This window comes from Aythya ferina, assembly GCF_964211825.1.
Source record: "Aythya ferina genome assembly, chromosome: 5".
Classification (NCBI taxonomy): domain Eukaryota; kingdom Metazoa; phylum Chordata; class Aves; order Anseriformes; family Anatidae; genus Aythya; species Aythya ferina.
This window is the reverse complement of record NC_140301.1, coordinates 25748604-25771439: the sequence shown is the minus strand read 5'-3', so window position 1 is coordinate 25771439 and position 22836 is coordinate 25748604. Positions and strand designations below refer to the sequence as shown.

The window sequence follows — 22836 nt, the reverse complement described above, 5'->3', positions numbered from 1 at the left end:
GTTCCAGAAAATAGGGGAAAAAGTGAAGCACTGAAATTTAAATTTGTAAGTGCATATGGATTAAATCCTTTCCAACAAATACAAGCTGCCCTATTACAACGTAGAGCTGTATCATGTTAATCTTTTTAAATAACATAGGTGGAAAACTGCTAGGGATAATGACTGAATGGAAAGAAAGGTTAAGATGCATTTATACAGCAAGTAAGCATGATGATGAAAATGACAGCAGTCAGAATCGTCTCTTGCAACCACTTTCTGCATCCTGATTTCAGAAAGTCTTTCAATACTGCTGATAGTTCTCCACTATCTTCTACCAACAGGTCCAGGGCCCCCTTCATACCTGCACTAATGCTGCTGTTATCTCAAGCACTTAAAGTAAAATGACTTAGTACTGTTGCCAGAAGTACCAGCCTCTCTCTACTCCTCTCCTGTCCTAATAGTTTATTCTTGCCATGCACTTTCTCCACTGCTTCTGCAAGTAGGCAGCAATCAACACCAGGATGCTGATGTGAATCAAAAGGATAACTTCAGTCCAGAACAATTATCCAATCTTAATCAGTAAACGACTGATTTTTGGTATCGAGGCTCTCTTGTAACTGCTCAAAATGGTTCTGGAAACAGAATATATATTCCACACAAGTTCTATGGCAGAGCCTGAACACATGTATGAGAGCTTGCTTCACATTCAGCAACTGCTGCCAAGCTCATTCACATAAACCTGTTTAGCTCAGGAAAGGATGGGGCAGTCACATTAAAGCCCAGTCAGAGCTTGGCTGTTTCTCTGCATTATGTATGGATTTTGAGATTAATCCACAACTAGCAATATGGATATTTAAGATTTAAGTCATAAATTTTGGCACATTCTTTCTGCAGTATCAACATAACTTAAATCTTAAATGTTCCCTTTTCTGGCTTCATACATGTGGAATGATGAGCACCAAACGTGTAAGGCAGTTATGAATAGTTTTCTTCCTCCCAAGAAACATACATTTACTTTCTCTAAATTTTTACTGCTAGAAGTTTTGGCCTTCATTGTATTTAGTAAATCCCAGTTTACATGCTAACAAAATAGACTGAGTTTCCTTTATGTAAGGACTGAATACACAAAGGGAAAGCCCTCTTGATTCCAGATGATGCAAGGGGATTAGCTCTGGTAGCACAGAAAATGGATCTTCTGAACACTGCAAAAAGTTTATCCCACAATGTGGTGAAAACTGAGAGGCAATGAAAACACAATTTTTGGGAAATACAACTGAAAATACATCACAATATGAGAATCAATTACAAGCACATGCTTGTAACTTTAAATTTTGATATAACTGATCCACCTGAAACAGTATAATAAGTACTATCTTGCTGCAGATTAAAACCAAAATTTTAATAATATTACAGTAAATTAATACTAAAGTTCGTAGCCTTACTGTACAAATTAGGAAGTCTGGATCCAAACTCCAATGGCTTAGCAAAGCTTAAGAACACCAAATCTGGACCTTTTTAATGGAAAGGAATTATGGCAACCAGCATTTTGAATAAAGTTTAACATACAAATATGATTTGTTTGAAGTGAGTCACCAGCTCATCTTCGCTGATACATTTTACAATCATGATCATTAAAGGATATTTCCTTTAAAATAATAATTAAAAAAAAGTTTTAAAATAGAAAAGTAGCTTTTAAGAACAACCTAGAAAATTTGACAGCTGACCTTTTTGCTAGAAAACATTTATTCATTTTAAGGGATAAAAAAAGATAAAGATGACTATACCAGTAGTGAACAATTTGTGGTGGAGATTCTTTACATTTTAATTGAGACTGGTTAATTTAGTGGTACAACATATTTTCCAAACTGCAGTGCTATTGGCATCATGAACCACTGCTGCTTGTTACCACTTCTTTAGTTTGTGCTCCTGCATTATTATGCCAGGCACATAAGGGAGAGGAAATACAAATCTCCTCTCCTCAAAAGAAGAAAAAAGTAGCTGCAAAACTTGAAGGGTTTTCATGTATTCATCCTTTAATAAGGATCATTATTTACAGAAGGTTATTCAGTATTTGTTGAGAATGCAAGGAAATACAAACCTCATGAATTTCAAGCTTTCAACACTGAGTTCCAGTACACTGGCACTCAGAAGAAAAGCAGCTTCCAGATTATACTCATGCAAGCATTTTGACACAGACAGACTATGCATCTCCATGAGACAAATTAAAGGGCGATGCTCCATTGAATAGTCATAAGGTAGGAGTACAGTATACCATGCAGAGCACATAAATGATATATACAACTCTCATTTTCAGACCTCCTGATTAATTGTAAGATTTTATTCATAGGAGTTGTCTAAACAGTCATATACACAGAATTCTACCAGTGATTCAGCATTTGTAGGTTTGCAGCAAAAATTATTTGATCTTGTGGGATAATAGGAAGGCAACTAAACCTGCTCACCTAAATCCAGCATGAATGAATCCCTACCCCTTTCTCCTCCCTCAGTCTCGGGGCACAATTCTGCTTCTTCCTTTGTGTTAGCTCAAACTATTATGCAACGGTGAAGAGAGCTGGTTGCGCAACCTAAGCAGAAAATCCAACAACCCAAAAACATTGCTTTGACAGATCAGTGCCCCAAATCACCTGCAGTCATTCTCCTCAGATCTAAGGCAAAGGCATTGTTGGTGAATGCAAACAAAGGTAACTCCCCCTTTCAGAGGCAGCCCAAAATGAAGCCCAAAGTTTCATCACGAGAAATGCAGATTTACAGATTTAAAAGCTTATGTTATTGTTATTATTTTTGCATTTATATAAATTCACCTTTAATCCAGAGGAAAGGCATAAAAGTTGTTCTCTATTCCATATATAAATTTTAATTCTAAATGGTTCTCCCCCAGCCCCCTTTCCTTTAAACTGCTTTAACTCTGGTTTAAATCAATCTGAAGCTGATGACCAATGGAGTAGCAGGGTGTCTAACATAAAAATCCATCTGTTCCTTCTATGTAGTATTGGAAATCTACTCAAAATTACCCCTTTCCTTTAAAAGGCCCAGAAAACAAGAAAAATTTCCTCTTGCATGTGACCTATTTCAATCAATGTGGATATACTAAGCACACACTTCCACCACCAGGTGTGCATCTTAGCCAAATCTCATTCAGCCAGTACACTGCTACAACTGTTTTCTAGATATATCTATTAGTGCTAACATTCAGTTGCACTTAAAAAAAAAAAAAAATCAAGCTAGAGGCTGAAAGCACTGCAGCCTTGTTTCAGAATAATAAGTAAATTATTTTACCATTCTGACTTGAAACAAGCCTTATAAGTGTGTTTATTCATTTGCTCTTGATCCTTACGTTCCAGCTTCCCAAGCAGCAGCTACACAGTTAAGAACTGATGCTATTAGAATAAACTTCTGGTGGGAAGTGCTAAGAATTCACCCCGCTGCCTACCAATCTATCCAGAAATCTGTTCTCACTCCTACTTCCTCCTGTCTGTTCCTCTCTGAAACAGCAGTAGGGGGGTAGGGAGTTTGCCTTTCCTCTACTGGATCACAGTTGTGTACATGAACTATACCAGACCATATGGCAATCTCTTACAATTTGTACGAGGCAAAACAAGCTCCCTAACAGCCCAATCCAAAGAGATCAAGATAAAAGAGAGCTACAGATACAGAGCGCTCACGTTTCTGCATCCACACAGACCAGTTCCTAAATTCTGCCCATTGATTGAGGTAACGTTTTGCTTCCAGAATTCTTCAGGACAGCAAGACACTTGCCATATCCACACACACATTCATACTTTTACATTTACAGCTGACATTACTGACATTTACAGCATGCTCCAGGTTTTCTCTCCCTTGTACACAAAACTAGCCGGCTGCCTACATGCAACTTGGAGTAGCTGGAGAAAAACTGAAGACTAGGATTTATAATTCAGCACACAGGAAGGCTCTGACTTGAGGAAAATTACATATTAAATGAAAAACAGTACCTGTTTAATGAACAACACATGTAGAGGACGATCCTGCTCACAAGAAAGTAAAGCTGAAGGGAAAGGTTGAAAGCTGAAAAGAGTCCTCTGTTGCTGCCTGGAACCTGATAGACTGAGGCAGGCCAACCAGAATCACATCAGGATGGATTTTAAACATTTTATTGAACACCAAAGTGCAAAAATCCAATAAAACCCAACCCTCAGTCACAGGACCTCACGAGAAATCCCATTACCCAGGCTCAACAAGAACGTGTAGGCATCTCACAGGGGTACAACCTTTGCATATGTAAAGTTGTATTTAGCTCTTTGGTAAAATGGGGTAATGTGATCAAATACAATGGAATAGGATCTTGCTCATTTCCTTTTCTTTAAAGTTAAAAACAGATTGTTATAGAGACTTGATTTTCAATCTTACAAAGTAATAATTAAATTTTACAACATTTTTTAGCATGGCAACCAACTATTTTGAGTAAAATGGTACAAAACTTTGTCTACCTTGCCATACCAAAGTTTAGCAAACATTACTTAAATGAACATACAGGAAGCTGACTTGCCAGAAAACAGCTCCCTCAGCTAGAACTGCACAATTTTTACTTTTTAATAAAGAGTTGAATTAAACTTGTAGAGTCATTAAGTAATTAAATTATATTTGCATAACACAATAATCTAATTTTCTTACTGTCGTGGTTTAACCTGGCCGGCAGCTAAACACCACGCAGCCGTTCACTCACCCTCCCCCTCCCTCTCTGGGACGGGGGAGAGAAATGGAAAGTGAAGCCCATGAGTTGAGATAAAGACAGTTTAATAAGACAGGAAAATAATAATAACAACAACAATAATAATAATAATAATAATAATAATACAATGGTGATAATAGTACTACTACTAATAATATGTACAAACAAGTGATGCACAATGCAATTGCTCACCACCCGCTGACCGATGCCCAGCCTAACCCCGAGCAGTCCGGCCCCCTCCCCCCGGCTAGCCACCCCTATATATTGTTTAGCATGACGTCAGATGGTATGGAATACCCCTTTGGCTAGTTTGGGTCACCTGTCCTGGGTCTGTCCCCTCCCAGCTCTTACTGCACCCCCAGCCTGCCTGTTGGCAGGACAGAGCAAAAGGCTGAGATGTCCTTGGCTTGGTATAAGCACTGCTCTGCAACAATTAAAACATCGGGGTGTTATCAGCACTCTTCTCATCCTAAGCCAAAACACAGCATTCCACCAGCTACTAGGAAGAAAATTAATTCTGTTCTAACTGAAACCAGGACACTTACTTTGACTTTACTGTTCAGTATCACGTTTTGAACTTCTTTAATATCATATAGATAGCTTATTGAGAACAAGAAGCAAATTTATCATGGGGAGAGATGAGCAAACCAAAAGCAGCTTAAGGGTAAAGGGCAAAAAACCCACACAGACAGGTGACTGCCAACTAACTGGACATACACCTGGGGCCTGTCTAAAATAAAATATAACTACAATAAGAATTGAAGCTTGACTGTAGCTTGCCATTGCTTCATTTCTTCTTCAGATTTAATGTTGTACATAATATAGAGACAGACACAGGCCTTACACGGTATGACTGACATTGTTCTGCCTTTAATTTACAGGTGCTAGTACACCTGTAAAGTGCAATCACAGATCGTGACACCTGTTATATTAATACCATCCACACTACATTAAGGTCAAATATTTATCCCTCTGGAAATTAAGAAATTCAAACATTTCTATCTGTGCACAGTTCATAAAAAAAAAAAAAAAAAAAAAAAGGACAGAGATAAGGAATCGGGTGGCTAAGATTTTAACACAATTGAGCCCTAAATTAAGAGGAAACCTAACCACAGCTGTACTTGCCCTAAAGATGCAAATGATTTACTGTAACACTCCTGTAGCCATGACTAAAGATTGCTACTTCCAGAATAACAAAGAAAAATAATTTTCTTGTACCTGATAAGCAGCAATTACATGAAGGAACCTTTTTATTTTCTTGGTTCTGCTTTTTGTTATAGTTGTGAATTACAACGATTAAGATCCAAAAACTTAAAAAGGTTCAAATGCTACTGTGAAAAAGCTTAAGGGTGTTAACTCTCCCTCACTTAAGCCTTACACTTAACACTGGCAAGTAGAAGATGTCACTAGCCTGTTAAATTTCCAATATTCAGAAGACAACTGTTAAAAAAACTCCAAAAGAAATCTTGAAATCGATGTTTAACAGCAACGAGTTAAAATATTAAGTAGTCTAAAAGTTAAAATTAAAATATTAAAAATGCAGAAGTCCAACAGGGTGATAAAGATTTCAGAAAGCTCACCAAACCTCTTTAGAAACAAGTTTCTCTAATTCACGCCACAATAATTTAAGGTTCAGTTAGTGTCAAGCACCATTATTTCTTAAGGGCTTTTCTCAGACAGATTATATGTCAAATAGATTTAACCCCAGAGATGTAACATGATCTTATAATAGTTATGACTAAATTACAAGTTTTAAAGTAGACAGCCATCAAAGTAAGGAGAACAGGCAATCACGGATTCAGGAAATGTACATTCCCCCATAGTCAGCTAATGGCAACTTTAATAGGATGTGATGGATTTTTCTCCACCAGGAGAAAATACTGCCTGCACTTCTGCTTCAACAACCCACGCCAGCTGACTAATGGAGTTATATTTTTGTCTCGTATGAGGATGGTTACTTGCCCATCCTCTAGCAGTTGCAGAATGAGTAACAGCAGCTGCGGGGTGAACAGAAAAGCTGCTCTATTTGGTAGCCGAGATCCAAAGCACAGGCCTTTTCCTCCAACAGTGGAGCTCATTTTCAGTCACAGGGTGACGAAAAGACACTGTGCAGAACAAGACCACTTTTAGGGTCAGTTAAACTGAAGGCACTTTTAAGGAGTAAAAAAAAAATAAATAAAAATAAATAAATCTTCATCGAGAAATACAGGATTCACAGGAATTAAAAATGGGGTTCTTAGACAGATAAGGGCTCTTAAAGCTTAGAAGTTGTTGGAAATATCCTCGTGGATCAAAATATATTTCTTAAAAACAACTCTTATCAAATGCTGTTGAATGTAAAAACTAATAATACTAAAAACTAATAATAAAATAAAAATAATAATAAAACTAATAATAAGCCTAATCATGAAAGACCCGTCCCAAAGAAAGACTTCTGCCATGCACTACTGAATAATCAGCATATGCCTGCACTAGAAACATCTTTTTATGCAAGTATTTGGGCTTCAGTCCTGCAAAAATTTAAATATATCAGTCTGAGTAGACCTACAGATCTCTGTGGAAGTCTACAGAGTTTATCACACACACAAATGCTAACACATATTTATAAGCCTTGCAGGATAATTGCTTTTGGCAGGATATAAATAACACCGCTATAACGTGTTTCAGAATCGTGGTCTCCTGCCTTCAGAAGCAGGAGCTCTGGTGAAGCCTGTCACTCGTCATATACAGAATGGCAGCTGCAGAGCCCACAGAGACATTTAAACTTCTCTTTGCATTTTCTTTAAAATCTCAGAATAGCGTATGGGCATTCTTTTAAAGTAGCAAGAGAGCTAATGAATAAAGCCTATAAAAATTGCCTAGAAATGCCTTCTTACTAGTGCCATGGATTCCACCATGGACTGGAAGCAGTTCTTAGACAAACTATCTATAGCTTCCAAACAGCACATCAATTAGGCAGGGGGGTTTACTAGGTATTTTTCTAGAACCTAATGCACTGGGTGACAGGGCAATAACTCAATACGAGAAACAGTGTTAATAAAGGACTCTAATGTTCACTGTACTATACTTCAATGAAAGAAAAATTAAAAATCTGCTACAAGAAGAGCTATCAAATAACAAGACAGGCATCTGAAATAATTTTAGAAACCTAATGCTGGTAGTTTGCCTAATTGACTTTTAAATGCATACCTAAAGCTAGGCCTTAGATTTCTCTCCTTACTTGTCAGTCTTTTTCCTCTTTTCAGCATTGTCTTCCTGTCTCTTTTGCCTTTCATTTTAACTTCCAGTAGGGATAAACTCGAGCAAAAAGAGGGAGCTTTGGCGAGTGCCAACGCCACCGAGAATTGCACACAGAGCATCCATAACCTCCCACAGGCAGCACCACTCCTGCCAGCCCCGGCTGGGGTTGAGACCTCTATTGCAGGGGGCCCAGCTCTAAGAAGGGGAGAAGAATTAATATACTTTGTAGACACAGGTAGCTCTCACAGCACATTTACTCACCCTGCCATTTTTCCCCCTGCTTCACTCAATTTTTTTCCATGAGATACCTTCCTTTCTTTAATCCCACCTTGAAAAAAATGAGACGGATTTGCTGATGATACATCTTTGAGATTTTACAGTTGAGAAAGCATTGTGTGCAGCAAGATTTAAGGTACAATTTACTTCTGAGAAACCGCGTATAAGAAATTCAACAATACTAATAGCAACAAGGGGGAAAAGTAATTTAAAATACTTGGCAGCTATCATAATTGAATACAATTTCACATTTACAGTTTGTATTGCTTTGGCCCAAACAAAGAGAAATTCCTTTCATTCAATCAATTTCTATTAAATACATTTTGTTTCAGGTATAAAAATGACAGACCGACCTATGGAACACAGAGATAAATATGGATATATTTAACTTCTAAAATCTAGAAGCCTTCTCGTTGCACCTCAGACTACGTATCTAGTGTGAAGCTGCATCTCACAAAGTAGGTTAGATCTGACAATAAGCACGCACAGTCTTGGAAGCATAATGAAACTGCCCTTCTGATAGCTGAGGTAGAAACAAAGCAGCTTGGAAGCACTCATGAGCCAGCCCTGCCTGCCCCCGAAACTGAAGGAGAGGGCACAGAAGTCCCCTTCCCACTTCAGGAGGTGCTCGTTCAAGGCCAAAGCCCAAGAGTGCCTGTACTGCCAATTTCCTTTCTCCTCCTAGTAGGATATTACTTTACATCAGAAAGCAAGCTGTTGACACTGACATGAACATAAATGCAATGCATTTCCTAACAAAACCTGAATTGATATGTTTTCCCCTTGAACCTTGTGTAGCTACTGGAAGCACTGCTGTTTCATCTCATCACCTTATTCACGTGGTTCTTGTGAAACGAACTGTTTCGAGAAAAGAAATATCCATGCAGTACACAATGCTCTGAAACAATCCATTTAGATACTAAAACTAATTTCAAGTTCTAATACACAAACATGAACAGCAAACTAAGTGTACCAAGAGACTGAAACTGAATGATCTGGCATAGCAGTTTCAGCTTACTTCAACTTCCAAATGCCTGAGAACACAACATTTACTCTGAGAACAGATACACCATCTAAAGCTAGACTGCTACTAAAGCAAAAATGAAGTACTACCAGACAACCACAAGGTAAAATTTTCCAACAAGGAATCAAGGAACAAATAATATAATCCATCCTGACGAGGAAACGGATATGCATGGAATTTAACCATGTATAGCAAGTGGGAGAAGTCAGAGAAAGGATGTCAACAAGAATTTTTGTCAGATCCTTTACAGCAATTCTTACATTTTTATGTAAAGCATTAACATCTTAAAATAGCAATGATTTAGTGCTGTATTTTACTGTTTTGTAATGTCCTCTAAATGCTTCGGGCAAATAGACCATCTCTGAAGAGCTTCAATATCTCGCGTTTCTCGAACATTTTCAAAGGGAGATTTCCAATGTCATTTCTAAGCAATGTCAAACTCAGAGAGGAAAAATTTTAGCTGACCCTTTTGCAGCTTTAAGGTAGTTCTGACCATCATCTTCTTTGTCACAAAAACTTCCCCAAACTGTTTCAAACCACAGATCTGCTTTACCATTAAAAAGCAAACAAGTGAGCAGTTAAGTTCAGTGGATTTCAAATAAATCTACTCCCACTCTCCCTCATTAACTAATCTCAACTGTAAATTTGCTTTAGATGCTTTAAGAGGTGGCTATTAACTACATAGAGGCAAAGTTATTTTGTGTGTCAAAATGACAGCACCAGTGCTGTTTATTCAGTGAAAACTGGATTTGTCAGTGTTGGTGAAACGCTGGGTATTAATGGAATTCTTTTTATTTCTATTTTAAAGGGCTTGTGTACTTATGTAACTTTACCTTATACTGAAACACTTCACAGTTTGACAGAAAGGATTAAAAAAAAAAAAAAAAAAAAAAAAAAAAAAAAAAAAAGCATTCTGAAGAGTTAAGTATTTCAACTTATGTAAATAGTCTATCAAAACCCAATAAAACAAACCCACCTCTAGGACCTATCAGTCATACAACAACAAAACTTCATACTATTTGGGAAAGGCTTTTAAAAAGAAGTTCAGATTAACACCTCTTAAAACAAAAACAAAAAACTACACATCATAATTATGCAGATTTGCTTGTGAATACCCCTGTCCTGCATAGCTTTACAAAGGAATATCAACTTCCAGACCTTCAGAACTACAGACAGATAACTTCATGCACTCTCAAATGCTACCAGTAATACTGAATTCATCTCATCTCCTGTGGATCTTGGAACCTCACTTGGTAGCAGCCTCAACAACTAGATTTGTGAAGTGCCACTGCAAGGCTACAGATTGAAATTAATAATCCACACTCAAAACATTTTAATTTGTGAAGAACATGGTATGTAATGGAGTTCACAAGACAGGAGATTAATAAACAGAAGTTCTGTCATTAGGAAAAAAAAATGAAAAAAGATACAGAGGTAATATGTAATCCTGCCTACTTCCACTGACACATTAGAACAATTTCTGATCATGCTCTCTGTGGAGGTTGAAGGCATACAAATACTATCTGCCAATTTTAACCTTGAGAAGTATCAATCTGAACTTCCTGAGATGTACTGAAGTAATGCACTAAGAAAAGGTCAGACTAAGAGAACTTGCTACTTTTAGACCGGCACTGTTATTGCCAAAGGATATATTCCAAAGAAGCATTCTCTGACAAAACTCATAGCAGAGGAAAGCAGAAAGTCTTTTGAAGAACATCATTTTCCCGTTTAAATAAAGACAACAAAATTTGAATCCTAACTGAAAATGATACAACAAACTGATTTTCCTAGTCAATGATAAAAACTTGAATGGCACCTTTCAATTTAACTGCTAAGATTACATTTCTTTAGAATAAAATATACCTTTTTGACAATACAGGAAAATAAGGGAGCATACAAAAAGAAGTCCTCTCAAACACACCCTAGATCATAGATAGATGTTCATGCTAAAACTGGGAAATGACAGTTACGCTTTCTCCACTGTAAATATGCCTAACTATAATTGAGGCAAAGAAAAAAAGTAGAAAACAGGTCATGTTACTATAGGGTTACACTCAGTGCAGATACTGTGAAATCTGCGCTCTGCCAAAGATGTTACACTTACCTCTGATAAACTTCAAATATTTTGTACGCTGCCAAGAAGTAAACCTTCAACTTCACAAGAAGTAAAGCCATGTATAAACAACCCTCCCCTAAAATGCTCAGATACCACTGGAGGCACTGACTGACATCTCAGCTGCTTGCTGGTTTCTTTTCTGGCTTTGGTGTCCAAGATAACATATGGGCTTCACAAGGTGAAGATAACTAACTCTTCAAGTTACCAGAAGCTGAAAAACGTGATTGATTTAAGCTGTAGTGACTTTCACTACTATTTCAATCCTCCTTTAAATTAGCAAACAATAAAATTATAATCTTCCTTGACATCTATACTCCAATTTCCTAATGAAAGGCTTACTAGCACTGTTTGGTAACCATTTGGTAGCAAGATTGGTAACCTAAATATACTACTGATCTACCCCAGGATGTAACCTTGCAATAAATTATTTTTTTTTAGTAATGTTTACTAGAGAAGGCATATTGCCTCCTTGTGTTTTTGTACTATTGTACGGTATATTTTATATTCTTAATTTTTTACTTTAGGGTGGAAAACGGTGAATTATAGTTTTGTATCCTGGACACTGAAGCTTGAGAATTAAGTTAAACTGACTTGAATCACAGATGTGTGTTGTTATTATTAGGATTATGTTCTTCTTGTCCCAGACCAGCAGCATTTCTCAACTTTGAATTATCTAAAACAAAACCAACACTTCCTAAGGAGACAACCACTAAGAAAACTTGGTTTAACACTCAGACTGTGGTTTTGTGCATCTCATCTGGCAATTTCTACACTTCAGCAAATGCAAGATAAAGAGCATAATGATTTAGAGCAATCTTTCAATTTTATAAACAATTAAATATTTCTTCAGAATATTTTAAGAGTACTCAGCTCCCACCCCCAAATATTGCTGTCACTGCCTGAGAAACAAACAGGGAAGCAACCTTAGAAAACATTTGGTCAAAATCACTCTGGCCCTTCAGAAATGATACTCCTTCCTTCCTTCGACATGTAAAAGTTACACAGGATCTCTCTTGTAACTTCTCTACTGAAATAATCTCTTCCTGAAGCACATGGCAGAGATTTGGATCATCATGCCTTATGTGGGATGGTATGTCGATCAAAGCTCATTGTTCGCACCCACAAGTTGGAAGGAGCATGAAGACCAAACATTGAAGCTTTTACTTCCACTTTTATCTTCAGTGGTAAGGATCAAGCTCATGCAGCACAGATAAGACGAAAGACAAAAAAGCCAAACCTGTACCTCCCAGTAATTGCTCACACCTAAAAACCAGCTGAAACAGTAACAGATTCAGTAAGCTTCTTTCTGGTTATTCCAGGAGTTTAATCTATAGATTTTGTTCAGAAGTGAGGTTACACACAATTCTATACACATAACTCATAGTGTGTATGAAGCATTTTGTCTTTCTACAACAAAGGAAACACATACTTTTATTTGGGTTCTGTTTGTACTGTCCCAGAGCGTCCAAGAAAAAACAAAAACCAAAACGGTCTCACCACTTCAAAACCCAGAAAGATATACCACTTTTAGGAGGAAATGAAAGCAAAACCCAAGGAACAACAACAACCACCCCACACCCACAAATAATAAATGTCTAAGGCAAAACAAAAAACAAAATAACAAAACCACCGGAGCTAGAGTTTGAATAGGTGTAGCATAGAAGGAAAGGCCTGAAGAAAAGAACCTGAAAAGCTCCTCTCCTCAGGTAACCGAGCGTATCAGCTTTCCCCTAGTTAACCACAACTTACTTCAGAAGGAGAATAAAGACTCTCAACAGGAAATAACACTGTACTAAACTACAGCACTCTAAATTCATGTCTTATTCTGAAATAACTTCCTTTACTAGACCTGCTCTTCATCCAGATTTGGAGTAATATGAAGAGCTCATGTTTTCTGCCTTGCTTCACAGGGATAAACGTGGACGCATTCTCCCTTTGCAGGACTAGGCAAGAGAGAAATCAAAGTGGAAAACAACTGCTCCAGAAGCCAAAGAAGCTCACCAAAAACCAAACCTGCTAATGCACTGGTGACAAACATACTGGCAACACTTGTGCACAAGCCTGTTGGCGCTTCAACCCCTGCAGAGCACCCTAAGACCATGACACAAGGTGCTTAAAAGCATGCAGTAAGGCAACACTGCTTGAGCTTCTGACCTCAATTTGAACAGGTCCCCTCGGCCCCACAGAGGCCCTGTAGGTTGAGCAGCACCTGCTCTCCCTGTGAGACCCAGGTGGCTCCTGTAGCATGCCCCAGGGAGATGCTGGGCTGCCTTCTGCAGACCCTCCATTACCTGACGCGGGGCTGCCAACGTGCACGATACTTCCCCATTGCCATGGAAACAAAGTGCGTACATTTTAAGGTGCTACGGGGGCTCTGGGAAAAGATGCTTCAAGCTGCATGCAGCTACGACAATGGGAGATATTTTGAGCTGGAACCGCTCGCTTTCACAGATACAGAGAGCACACAGGTAGTGTGCTAGGGATCAGCCCAACACTGATGGGGTAGTGGCTGTGGGTGCCCCCACAGCACATGTGCCCGTGTCAGCAGCCTAACTGGCACCATGGCTAACACGCAAGGTGTACATAGCTGCCAGTGTCATGACTTCTGCTAACAGACGTTGTTACTGCCTTGGAAGAAGTAAAGCAGAAGGAAAGTTCAACATAATATATTACTCCCTCAAATAACTTCTCAGAGAGAGCCTCCAAACTGAGGGGAAAAAACAAGCCAAACCAACAAAACCAAGAGAAACCCATCTTTCAGATAAGGATTAAGAAAATCACGCTAGCAGAAGGGGTACAAGAAACAGGCAACAAGTCTGGATAGAATTACAGTAATATTACCAGCATCTGAAATACTCCCATTGCTGAAATGTGAAGATTAAAGACTAAAACCAGATGAAACTGGAGAAACAACCAAGCCAAAAAAAAAAAAAAAAATCTAACAAGCCTGTTAGAAGAACATTGCTCTACTTCTCATTATTAATAGTTACGGAATTTGCACCCTTATTAAGATGCAGTCTTCAATGAGAAAGAACCACCTGTGCTTGATCAGAAGGTGCTGCCCTCATTCCTGGCACAGGATGAACAACAAGTGAGGCAAGGGGCTGAAAAAAGGGAAAATGGGTGTTTCCTAGTGTGAAGGTTTGAGAGCAGAACCCAGGCTGTGTGATTACAGTGCTATCTCTGTCTCATTATCAAAATCATCAAAATTCATACCCCTTGGCCACATGGATTATAATTTCACAATTTCTCTTTGGAAGCTTGGAAATTCTCAACCATTTCATTTTACAACTTTACATTCTCTTAGCACACCCATTATATAATACTGGAACCAGTAATCGAAAAACTACCTTTTTTTTTTTTTTTTTTTTTTTAAATTTTGCAAGACTGAAGACAGATTTTTTTTTCCCATGACATCCACAGCACAGATCAGCAGCACTCAAACTACAAACAATATTTGTAATGAGATAGATAATTGCCCCTGAAGAGGGACAAAACGTGCTATTGTAAAGTTTACCCTACAAAGAAAGTTCCAATTTTTCTTGTTCTTAAAGGGAGTACAGACCAGGAACTAGAGCTAAAAAACACAGAAATTTCATACATAAGGTCAGCCACTCACCTAGAAAACAAACAAGCAAACAGATTTTCCTATTTTAGAGGCATGGGACCCAACTCCCACTCCTGAATTAGTCTCTACACCTTTTAAAACCACATTCCTCTCCAAGCTCAGCAGATACTGGCCTCAGTCGCAGGCTTCACGTTATGGCATGCTGTACTGGGAGCCAGAGCAAGCATGCCATGCTCAGGAAGAGAAATACCTGAGGGCACTGAGCACTTCGTCATGTCTGAGAGGCTGACAAGTTTCGAGGAAGCTACATAAAAATTCCTACATCAGAGCTGTCTCTGTACTCCCACCTTTCACTACCCTTATTGAAACTTTTCAAAAGGTTAAAGAGAGAAGTCACTTCTGCCCTCAAGGTTTATACCACTTCACCAAAACAATTCTGCAGTTTCTGAAAAAAAAAATAAAATTGCAGACAGGAGCCTTCACCAAGAACTCTCTCTTGCCAATTCTGCCTTTAATTAGGTTAGACAATCAGTTTCAGTGGCAATTTTTAATAAACTGCACCTTAGTTTTCAGTATTTGTTTTACTAATGAAATTCCTGATACTTCTTGTCATTACATTTGTTTATTGACAGTGTTTGACTTCACTAAAACTGAAATAACTCACTTTCATTTTTGCTTCGGCAAACTTCTGTCAGTGTCGCAACCTGTCAGTGCAAGTCAAAGAAGAAGAGCACGTGGCAACAGTGATTAGACCTTCTTGGGGAAGATCTAGGGTTTTTTTTTGTTTGTTTTTTGTTAATTATTTGTTAAGAAAAAATACTTTCCGTAGACTTTAAGGAAGCTTGCTCTCACAAACCATTCAAGCAAAATGGCTCACATCATGTCTGTAAGGCAGAGCAGCTGAAGTGTTTGACTTGTAGTAGAAGCATGGATTACAGGACTTCCTCACCCAACAAAAGTATCCCATGGAACAGTGGTCATATTTTTCAACCACAAGAATCTGGGGGGAATAACTTACCACCTCGTTTTTAATGTGGTTTAGATGTTTTGGTGGCATATATTTGGGCAATTCTCATGCAGCACATATTAGAAAAGTATTTTCTTATGCTCTGTTCTGCATTGCTGTTACCAAACTTATATTCATATCCATGGTGTATTTTCCTTGTTTGAAGTACTTACTATCACATGACAGTGAATTCTTGAAGACAAAAATGCGTGAGCTCCTTACATCGATACCATGACTGCACTGGGATTTTATTCTTTGCCTGCTTTAAGTTGGAGCAGTGGGAATTATGGATTGCAACGGTGTGCAACAAGTCTGCTATTATTTAATTAGAGGAACATTTATAATCAATTTCAGTACTCAAAACACTCAAATGCATATTTTCTGTCCCTCAGCATATCTAAAATTTTGTTGTTTGCTTTTTTAAATAAAATATTTTCTTGTCGCAAATAGAACAGTGAATATAACACAGAGAATATATAAAAAAAAAAAAAAGTATTTTCTCAACAAATTCATACAAGAAACATCAGCATGAGCATAATGAATAAGATAAGCTGGAAAAGATGTGCAAACATGCACATAAAATGTCTGCTCAGTTCTTACAGGTAGGTGCTGTTCAAAACCACCATAGTCTTAGAGACCGACTTCTGTAACAGATACCATTCAAAGAGGAGGAGAGATATACCATGTTTACCATGGTACTGTATACCATAAAACATTACCGTATAGGACATGATACTGCATCATTTATGAAAAATGCACATGGAGTAGTGCCAGCCAACAGATTTCATGAAATCATATTTTAATCATCAGCAGAAGACTTAGTCTCTTACCAGGAATAGGAAAAGTAAATTAAAAAAAAAAAAAAAAAAAAAAAAAAGCATGGATTGCCTTAAGTCTAGAAATATTGGTTAATACAACATACTGAAAGAGCACCCAGTTCTCTTCCTTCCTTTAAATGAGAAGTATTGCTGAAGATTATTTCTGCTGAATACTAAGGCTGGGTGGAGAACACCCCTAACAAGGTATCAAAGCACAGAAAAATGTTGCAAATACATGATACAAATATTGCAAAATAAAATACAATACTTTAATAAAGACATAAACATTGCCACCAATCATTAAATAAGTATTTTGCAACTAGAAGAGCTTTCAGGTTGAGTAACAAGTATTTTCAAGGGAAAGGAGGAGTAGATTTTGAGGAACCACGATAGATCCATTCAATTTTTGTTTGCAACCAATTCCAGCAGTTCAGTAGCTGTGCAAGCTATGCTAGTTAAAATCTGTTTGCTTAAATACTGAACATGTGAGCAGAGAGGAAAAAGACAAATATGGGCCATTTTTAAAACACCAATAAAGAAACAGCAAACCTCAACAACATGGCAACCCCCAGCAAGCTCTCTGGGTCCTTTAAGGAAACTGCAACCCATTCAATCAGGAGAGAACAGTAAGGAGAAAGCAAACATTTAAGCATCAGAAAATTCAGTTTAAGACAATGTATGTTGTAAACCACATCATAGGTTTTTTGTTTTGTTTATTTTTTATATCAGAATCAGAGGTAAAAACACAAACTGACAAAAGTATTCCCGTTGTCTCCTTTTTCAACTTGCATCATCATTCTGAATAGTATTTTTTGTTTCTGATATTTGTCATATCCCATCAAGTCATCACCAATGCATATGATTTTCCCAAATGTTCACAAGAATGGCTAAACAAACAAAAAAAAAGAAAAATGCCAGTGTTTAGCCTAAAAACACCATGAATGCCCTCGGCTTTAATCCTGTGACTTCTGATCCCGTAAAGATGTATTCCTTTCAAGAAACATCTTTACTTTTGAAGCATACACTGATGCCGTCACTGCCATTTTAACAGCTCAGGCACATTAGATTTTAAACAAACAAACAATGAAAAAATTGTCATTTCAAAATTCAAATGTTATCACAGGTTCCAGTTACACTGAAACAGATGGAAAACATATTTTACGCAGTACCACAATAATCAAGTAATGTTGCTAAGTTGAACCTTTAAAAATAAATAAAGTCTTGGCTTCCAGATTATGTAATATGTAAATTCAGTTTCACCTTCAGAACAACACTGTGTAGCATAAAGCCAAAGAGACAGCAAGAAGCCATTCACAAAACTGGAAAAGCCTCCCAGGGACTCTAAATAAAGAGCCATCCCCACAAAAGAAAATATATCTGAATTTCAATGATTTCATCATGTAACTGAGTGGTTTAGAAGACATTTCCCCCAAAACAAACATTTTTTTTTTTAAACACAAATTCCTTATATTAAGGGATGAAGAATTCTGAAGCCTGTATATGCCCTCAGCAGCAGAAATAAAATTAGCCTGCTGAAACATGTTAAAATCCTTTCAGAACTAATAAAAACAAGCTAGATGGCTTCTCTGTCTCGGATATGATCTCATGCTCATCTTTCAGCATTTGGGCTTGTGCTACAAGGAATTCTGAAGCCCATATGAAGCATAAAAGTATCTTCATGAATATTCAAGGAAGATATATGAATAGGGCAAGAATTTTATTTCAAATCAACACGTGAGGCTGTTTAGACCATCATGATCTAGATATTGTTAAGCACACAGCATTAGGGTATACTCAGCATTAGAATTAAATTATCTAGGAAAATGAGCATGAGGTTGCCTATACCAGAGAAGCAGAACGATTCATGTATGACAGCCTGAATCTATACAAACGCAGTACATAAAAACCCCTCAAGATCCAATTCAGGAGCACAGACGTTCCCTCAGAAAGAGAAGAAGCCACCTGCACCCCAGAGGAAAGTCAACAAGCAGCGCTCCTACTTTTCAATGGAGCAACTTGGACTCCATCTTAATCCTATCATCCTTCATCCCTACTGAATAGGCACTACATAACGTAACATTTCTTCTGTATTACCCAACACTGAAGCCCAGCAGCGTTTCCAGACACCAATAAAATCTGCCATCAAATTAGGAATCGTGTACAGTGCCTGCTGATCTGCTTACTTTGACATTATTATGTTAAGTTGCATGATTGACCCACAAGGCCACGCATCCTACTAATTCCTTCATTTAAAAACTAATGGCATCTGTGAGCACCACATTCTGTTCACACTGACCACACTGGTCACAGAACATCACCAAAGGAAAAGAAATAAATACAGATATGCATCTGGAAAAGTATAGCAGTACTCTCAGTTAACTAACACATAACTGACAAACACAATCAAAAGAACAATCAAAAAATCACATTGAAGAAGATTCAGCCACAGCAATCAGAATTTTATACAACTGCCTTCCACGTGCTCACAGCCAACAAGAAACCAAACAGTCCTTACTGCAGCTTTTTAGTTAATCTTTCCCACCACACATTACAGCTTAAAAGACACTGAGAATTTAGTATTATTAACTGAGGTCAATTTCTAGACACCACAAATCTTTGTGTCTCACTCCATGAAACTAAGTTTTATAAACAAAGAATAATGCTCAATTACCAGAATATTCCTGATAGCCACAATGACACAAGTGTGTTGCAAAGTACCCGTATTCACCGTTGCATGTTGAGAGATTTGTTAATGAAATCAAGGCCATTGATGATATCAATTATACCAATACAATTAAACACAGTGAACTTTTAGTATACGATGTCTTTCAATTTGTAGATGTGCCCTATTTCCACAAAGGATTTATTTAGAGCTTCAGTCACGTTTCTCCTCCATTTACAGTGGCAGTCTGTGCTATGTGCAAAATCAACCAAAGAGGAATGACGACTCTGGCCTTGCCAGAAATGCTGTCAAAACAGCAAAGGAAACTGAGAAATATTTTTTTTCCTCTCCAGTTAGAGCTGCTTTTGATATTCTAAGAACTGAAGTAAAAATATCTGTTCTGTGAGAAAAAGCCCTGCTGTTGATAATGCATTGTTAGGTTATATACATTTAGCAACACCGGATTAACTTAAACTAAATGCTGCATGTGAGCTTTCTTTTCTCATTTTAAGTAAAGATCAGTAACCTTTCAGGTGTTCTCTTAGCCTTCGATAAGGACAAAGCCTCCTCCACTCCACAAATGTATAATTAAGGATCACTTCAGTATAATTTGTTAAGATAATGAAACAGTGTGTTCACGAGCGATGAACATCACCATTTTAACACTGGCAACCATAGAACAGTTGCATCAAACCACTGCACTGCCTGCCGTAGTGATCCTTCATCGCTGAATTACATTCAACTATTTTTAAAGGCACATTTCAGAATATTTAAAGCCAAAGTTAGTATTTTGACCTCCGGATAGCTTATGCCACGTTAAAAACATCTCTCTGTAATTCTGATATTTTAGAGGTGCTTTCTGTGAAGGTATAGGTTAAGGAGAAGCGCTGACACCTGATCTGCAATCAAATTCTCAAAGTAAACAGCCCACGACAGGCTGCATTGCCGATCTCTACCAACGTAGCAGCCTCCAGCGTCGCCTGCATTTCTTCCAGGCAACGTTTGCAACCGCCTCGTTAGGTGTGCCCGCCTGCCTTCCACACTGCGCTGCTCCCATGCAGACACGAGTTAGCAGAGCTCAGTCAAGAACAAACGACCAAAAACCGGTTCAAAAATCGGCTCGGAAGCACGTCCCTACACCGAGGTCGGTTTTCACTGTTCCACGTTTGGGTAGCGCTGCCGGAGGGGGAGGCCCGGGGGTTTCCGAGAAGAGCTCCTCGGGGCCGGGCGGTCCGGGGAGGTAAATGCGCCGCGGGGACATTTACCGAAGCAGCCCTCCCTCGGACAACAGGGGCAGGGGGCAACCCTTTGCGGCACCCCCTCAGCCCCTCACGGATGCGAGCTGTCTGTCTGTCCGTCCGTCCGGGCCGGGAGCCCGCTGGGCGCCGGCACTGCGGCGCGCTGTGAATGGGCAGCCAGGTATTTTATGAATGGAGCGGGTCACGTGCTCGCGGCACCTCCCCGAGCTGCGCTTTCCCACAGCACCGCGTCAACGGGCGCCGAGCGGCAGCGCCACGGGGCCCGGCGAGCCCCCGGCCCCCGCCGCCCGCTGCCCGGCCGCCCGCTGCTCCTCGGCAAGGTGGGCCTGGCCCCGCACGCCTCGCGAGGAGCCCTCGGCTGCAGGTCGGCGGTGCCGCCGCTTTTTTTTTTTATCCCATTATTATTTTTTTTTTTTTTTATGAATGGAGATTGTGGTATGCAAATGAGAGCGATTCACAAAAAAGAAAACATGGCGGCGGCGGCGGCTCCAGCGCCGGCCCCGCTGACACCGCAGTGGCGCGGCCCGCATCGCATCGCCAACCCGGCCCCGACCCCAAAACCAACCCCAAAAGCAACCCCAACCCCGGCCCTACCGGGACCCGGGGCGCGCTCGCGGGCATCGTCGCCCCCGCGCCGGGTGGGAGGAGGGAAACGGGAGGAAGGGGTGCGGACGGGGGGCGCCCCTCGGGCCCGACCCCCGCGGCAGGGAGCGGCTCCCCCCGGCCCGTGTTCGGGCGCTGCCCCGCACCATTCATAACGAGAGGGCCGCCCCGCGCAGCTCCGCCGGGCAGCGAGCAGCCACGCACCTCAACTTTCTTCTAATAATCATAAAACAAAAGTTTCAAAATATCTTCTGCTTGTTTTTCAGGCCACAAACAACTCCCGTATTTTCTGACAAGTATTTTCCCCCTCCTATCCCCGTATTTATTTTTTTTTAAGCCATTACATGCACTGGGCTACGGCCGCACGCATACACATTCTCTGGATTTCCTCCAGACCAGTCACGTTAAAAATATTAAGAGATCCTTGAACTGTCCCCCTCCTCTTTTTAAAAAAAAAGAAGTCCCAAGTGCCCATTTAAAAAAAAAAAAAAAAAAAAAAAAAAAAAAAAAAAAAAAGCAGGGCTTTAGGGTAGGTTTAAGCTGTATTTACACTGCCTGACTCATCCAATTAAAATTCAGGAGCAGTTTCCTGCAGGATGAAGCTCCCACACACTAGTTTCCATGCGAAACGTCTACGAGCAGTGGGTTGCTAGCGGGGCCGGGCCGTGCCCGCACCTCCCCGGGCGCTGCGAGCCCCCTGCCCGCAGCCTCCTTACCTGCGCCGGCCTCTCCCCCTTCACCGAAGCCCCGCTTTTTGGGCACTCCCCGCGCACCAGGCTCCCTCACAAAGGGCAGCCTCGGGGCTTCCACCTCCGCCAGCGAAATGCGCAGTGTGGACACGGCCACGCGTGAACGCGCACGGCCAGACACAGACAGACACACAGACCCACGGCCACCCGGACACGCGCGGCGCGGAGCTTACTCGTTGTTAGAAGCCGCCGTCTCTTCGCTCATTTTCTCCTCACCGTGATCCGAGGCGGAGCCGGAGCAGCACCGAGGCGGCCAGGGCGCAGCAAGAACTCACCAGAAACTTCACCATTGTTACCCCCCCGGTCCGCCCTCCCCGGCGAGGGCCAGAGCCGCGGCCCGAGGCGGGGGACGGCGACCTCGATCCGGGAAAAGCCCCAGATCCCGCTGTCGGGCGCTGGAGCGGATCCCCTCCTGTTCGCTGGGGCCGGGGCCGGTGCAGACGGCGCTGGGTAGAGCCCACCCCGGCTAGAGGGGCGCGGAGCGGCGGCGCCGAGGCAGGGCTGCCCGCCGCCAAAGGCTGCACCGCGCCGTCCTCCCGCTGCGGCTCATCTCCCGCTGCAGCCGCCTTCGCTGCCCCCCCTCTTCCTCCTCCTCCTCCTCCTCCTCCCGGCGGCAGTGCCGCCTCCCGCGCCCCGCCGGGGCACAAATTCCTCCGGACGCCGGCGCCGCCACGGGCCGGGGGAAGGGAGGGGAAGGAAGGAAGGAAGGGAAGAGAAGGGGCCGAGCGGCGGGGCCCGGCGCTGCCGCCCCCTCGGAAGCGAGGCCGGGAGCTGCGGAGGGAGGGAGCGGAGCCGGCCCCGCGGAGA

General features: G+C 40.6%; 1 protein-coding gene across 4 annotated transcripts in view; it reads right to left on the bottom strand.

The window, feature by feature from the left end:
- The window catches only part of SPRED1 (sprouty related EVH1 domain containing 1), a 58709-nt gene extending 36143 nt beyond the window's left edge, over positions 1–22566 (bottom strand). Inside the window, exon 1 of one of the 4 annotated variants that reach the window (XM_084522364.1) lies at positions 22203–22566. In XM_084522364.1, the coding sequence (XP_084378490.1) occupies positions 22203–22234 (32 nt within the window). In that variant the 5' untranslated portion in view covers positions 22235–22566. Of the gene's footprint in view, positions 1–8209; positions 8233–22202 lie in introns of those variants that run through there. The other 3 variants (XM_084522366.1, XM_084522367.1, XM_084522365.1) reach the window with 3 other exon arrangements.
- Positions 22567–22836: the final 270 nt, after the last annotated feature.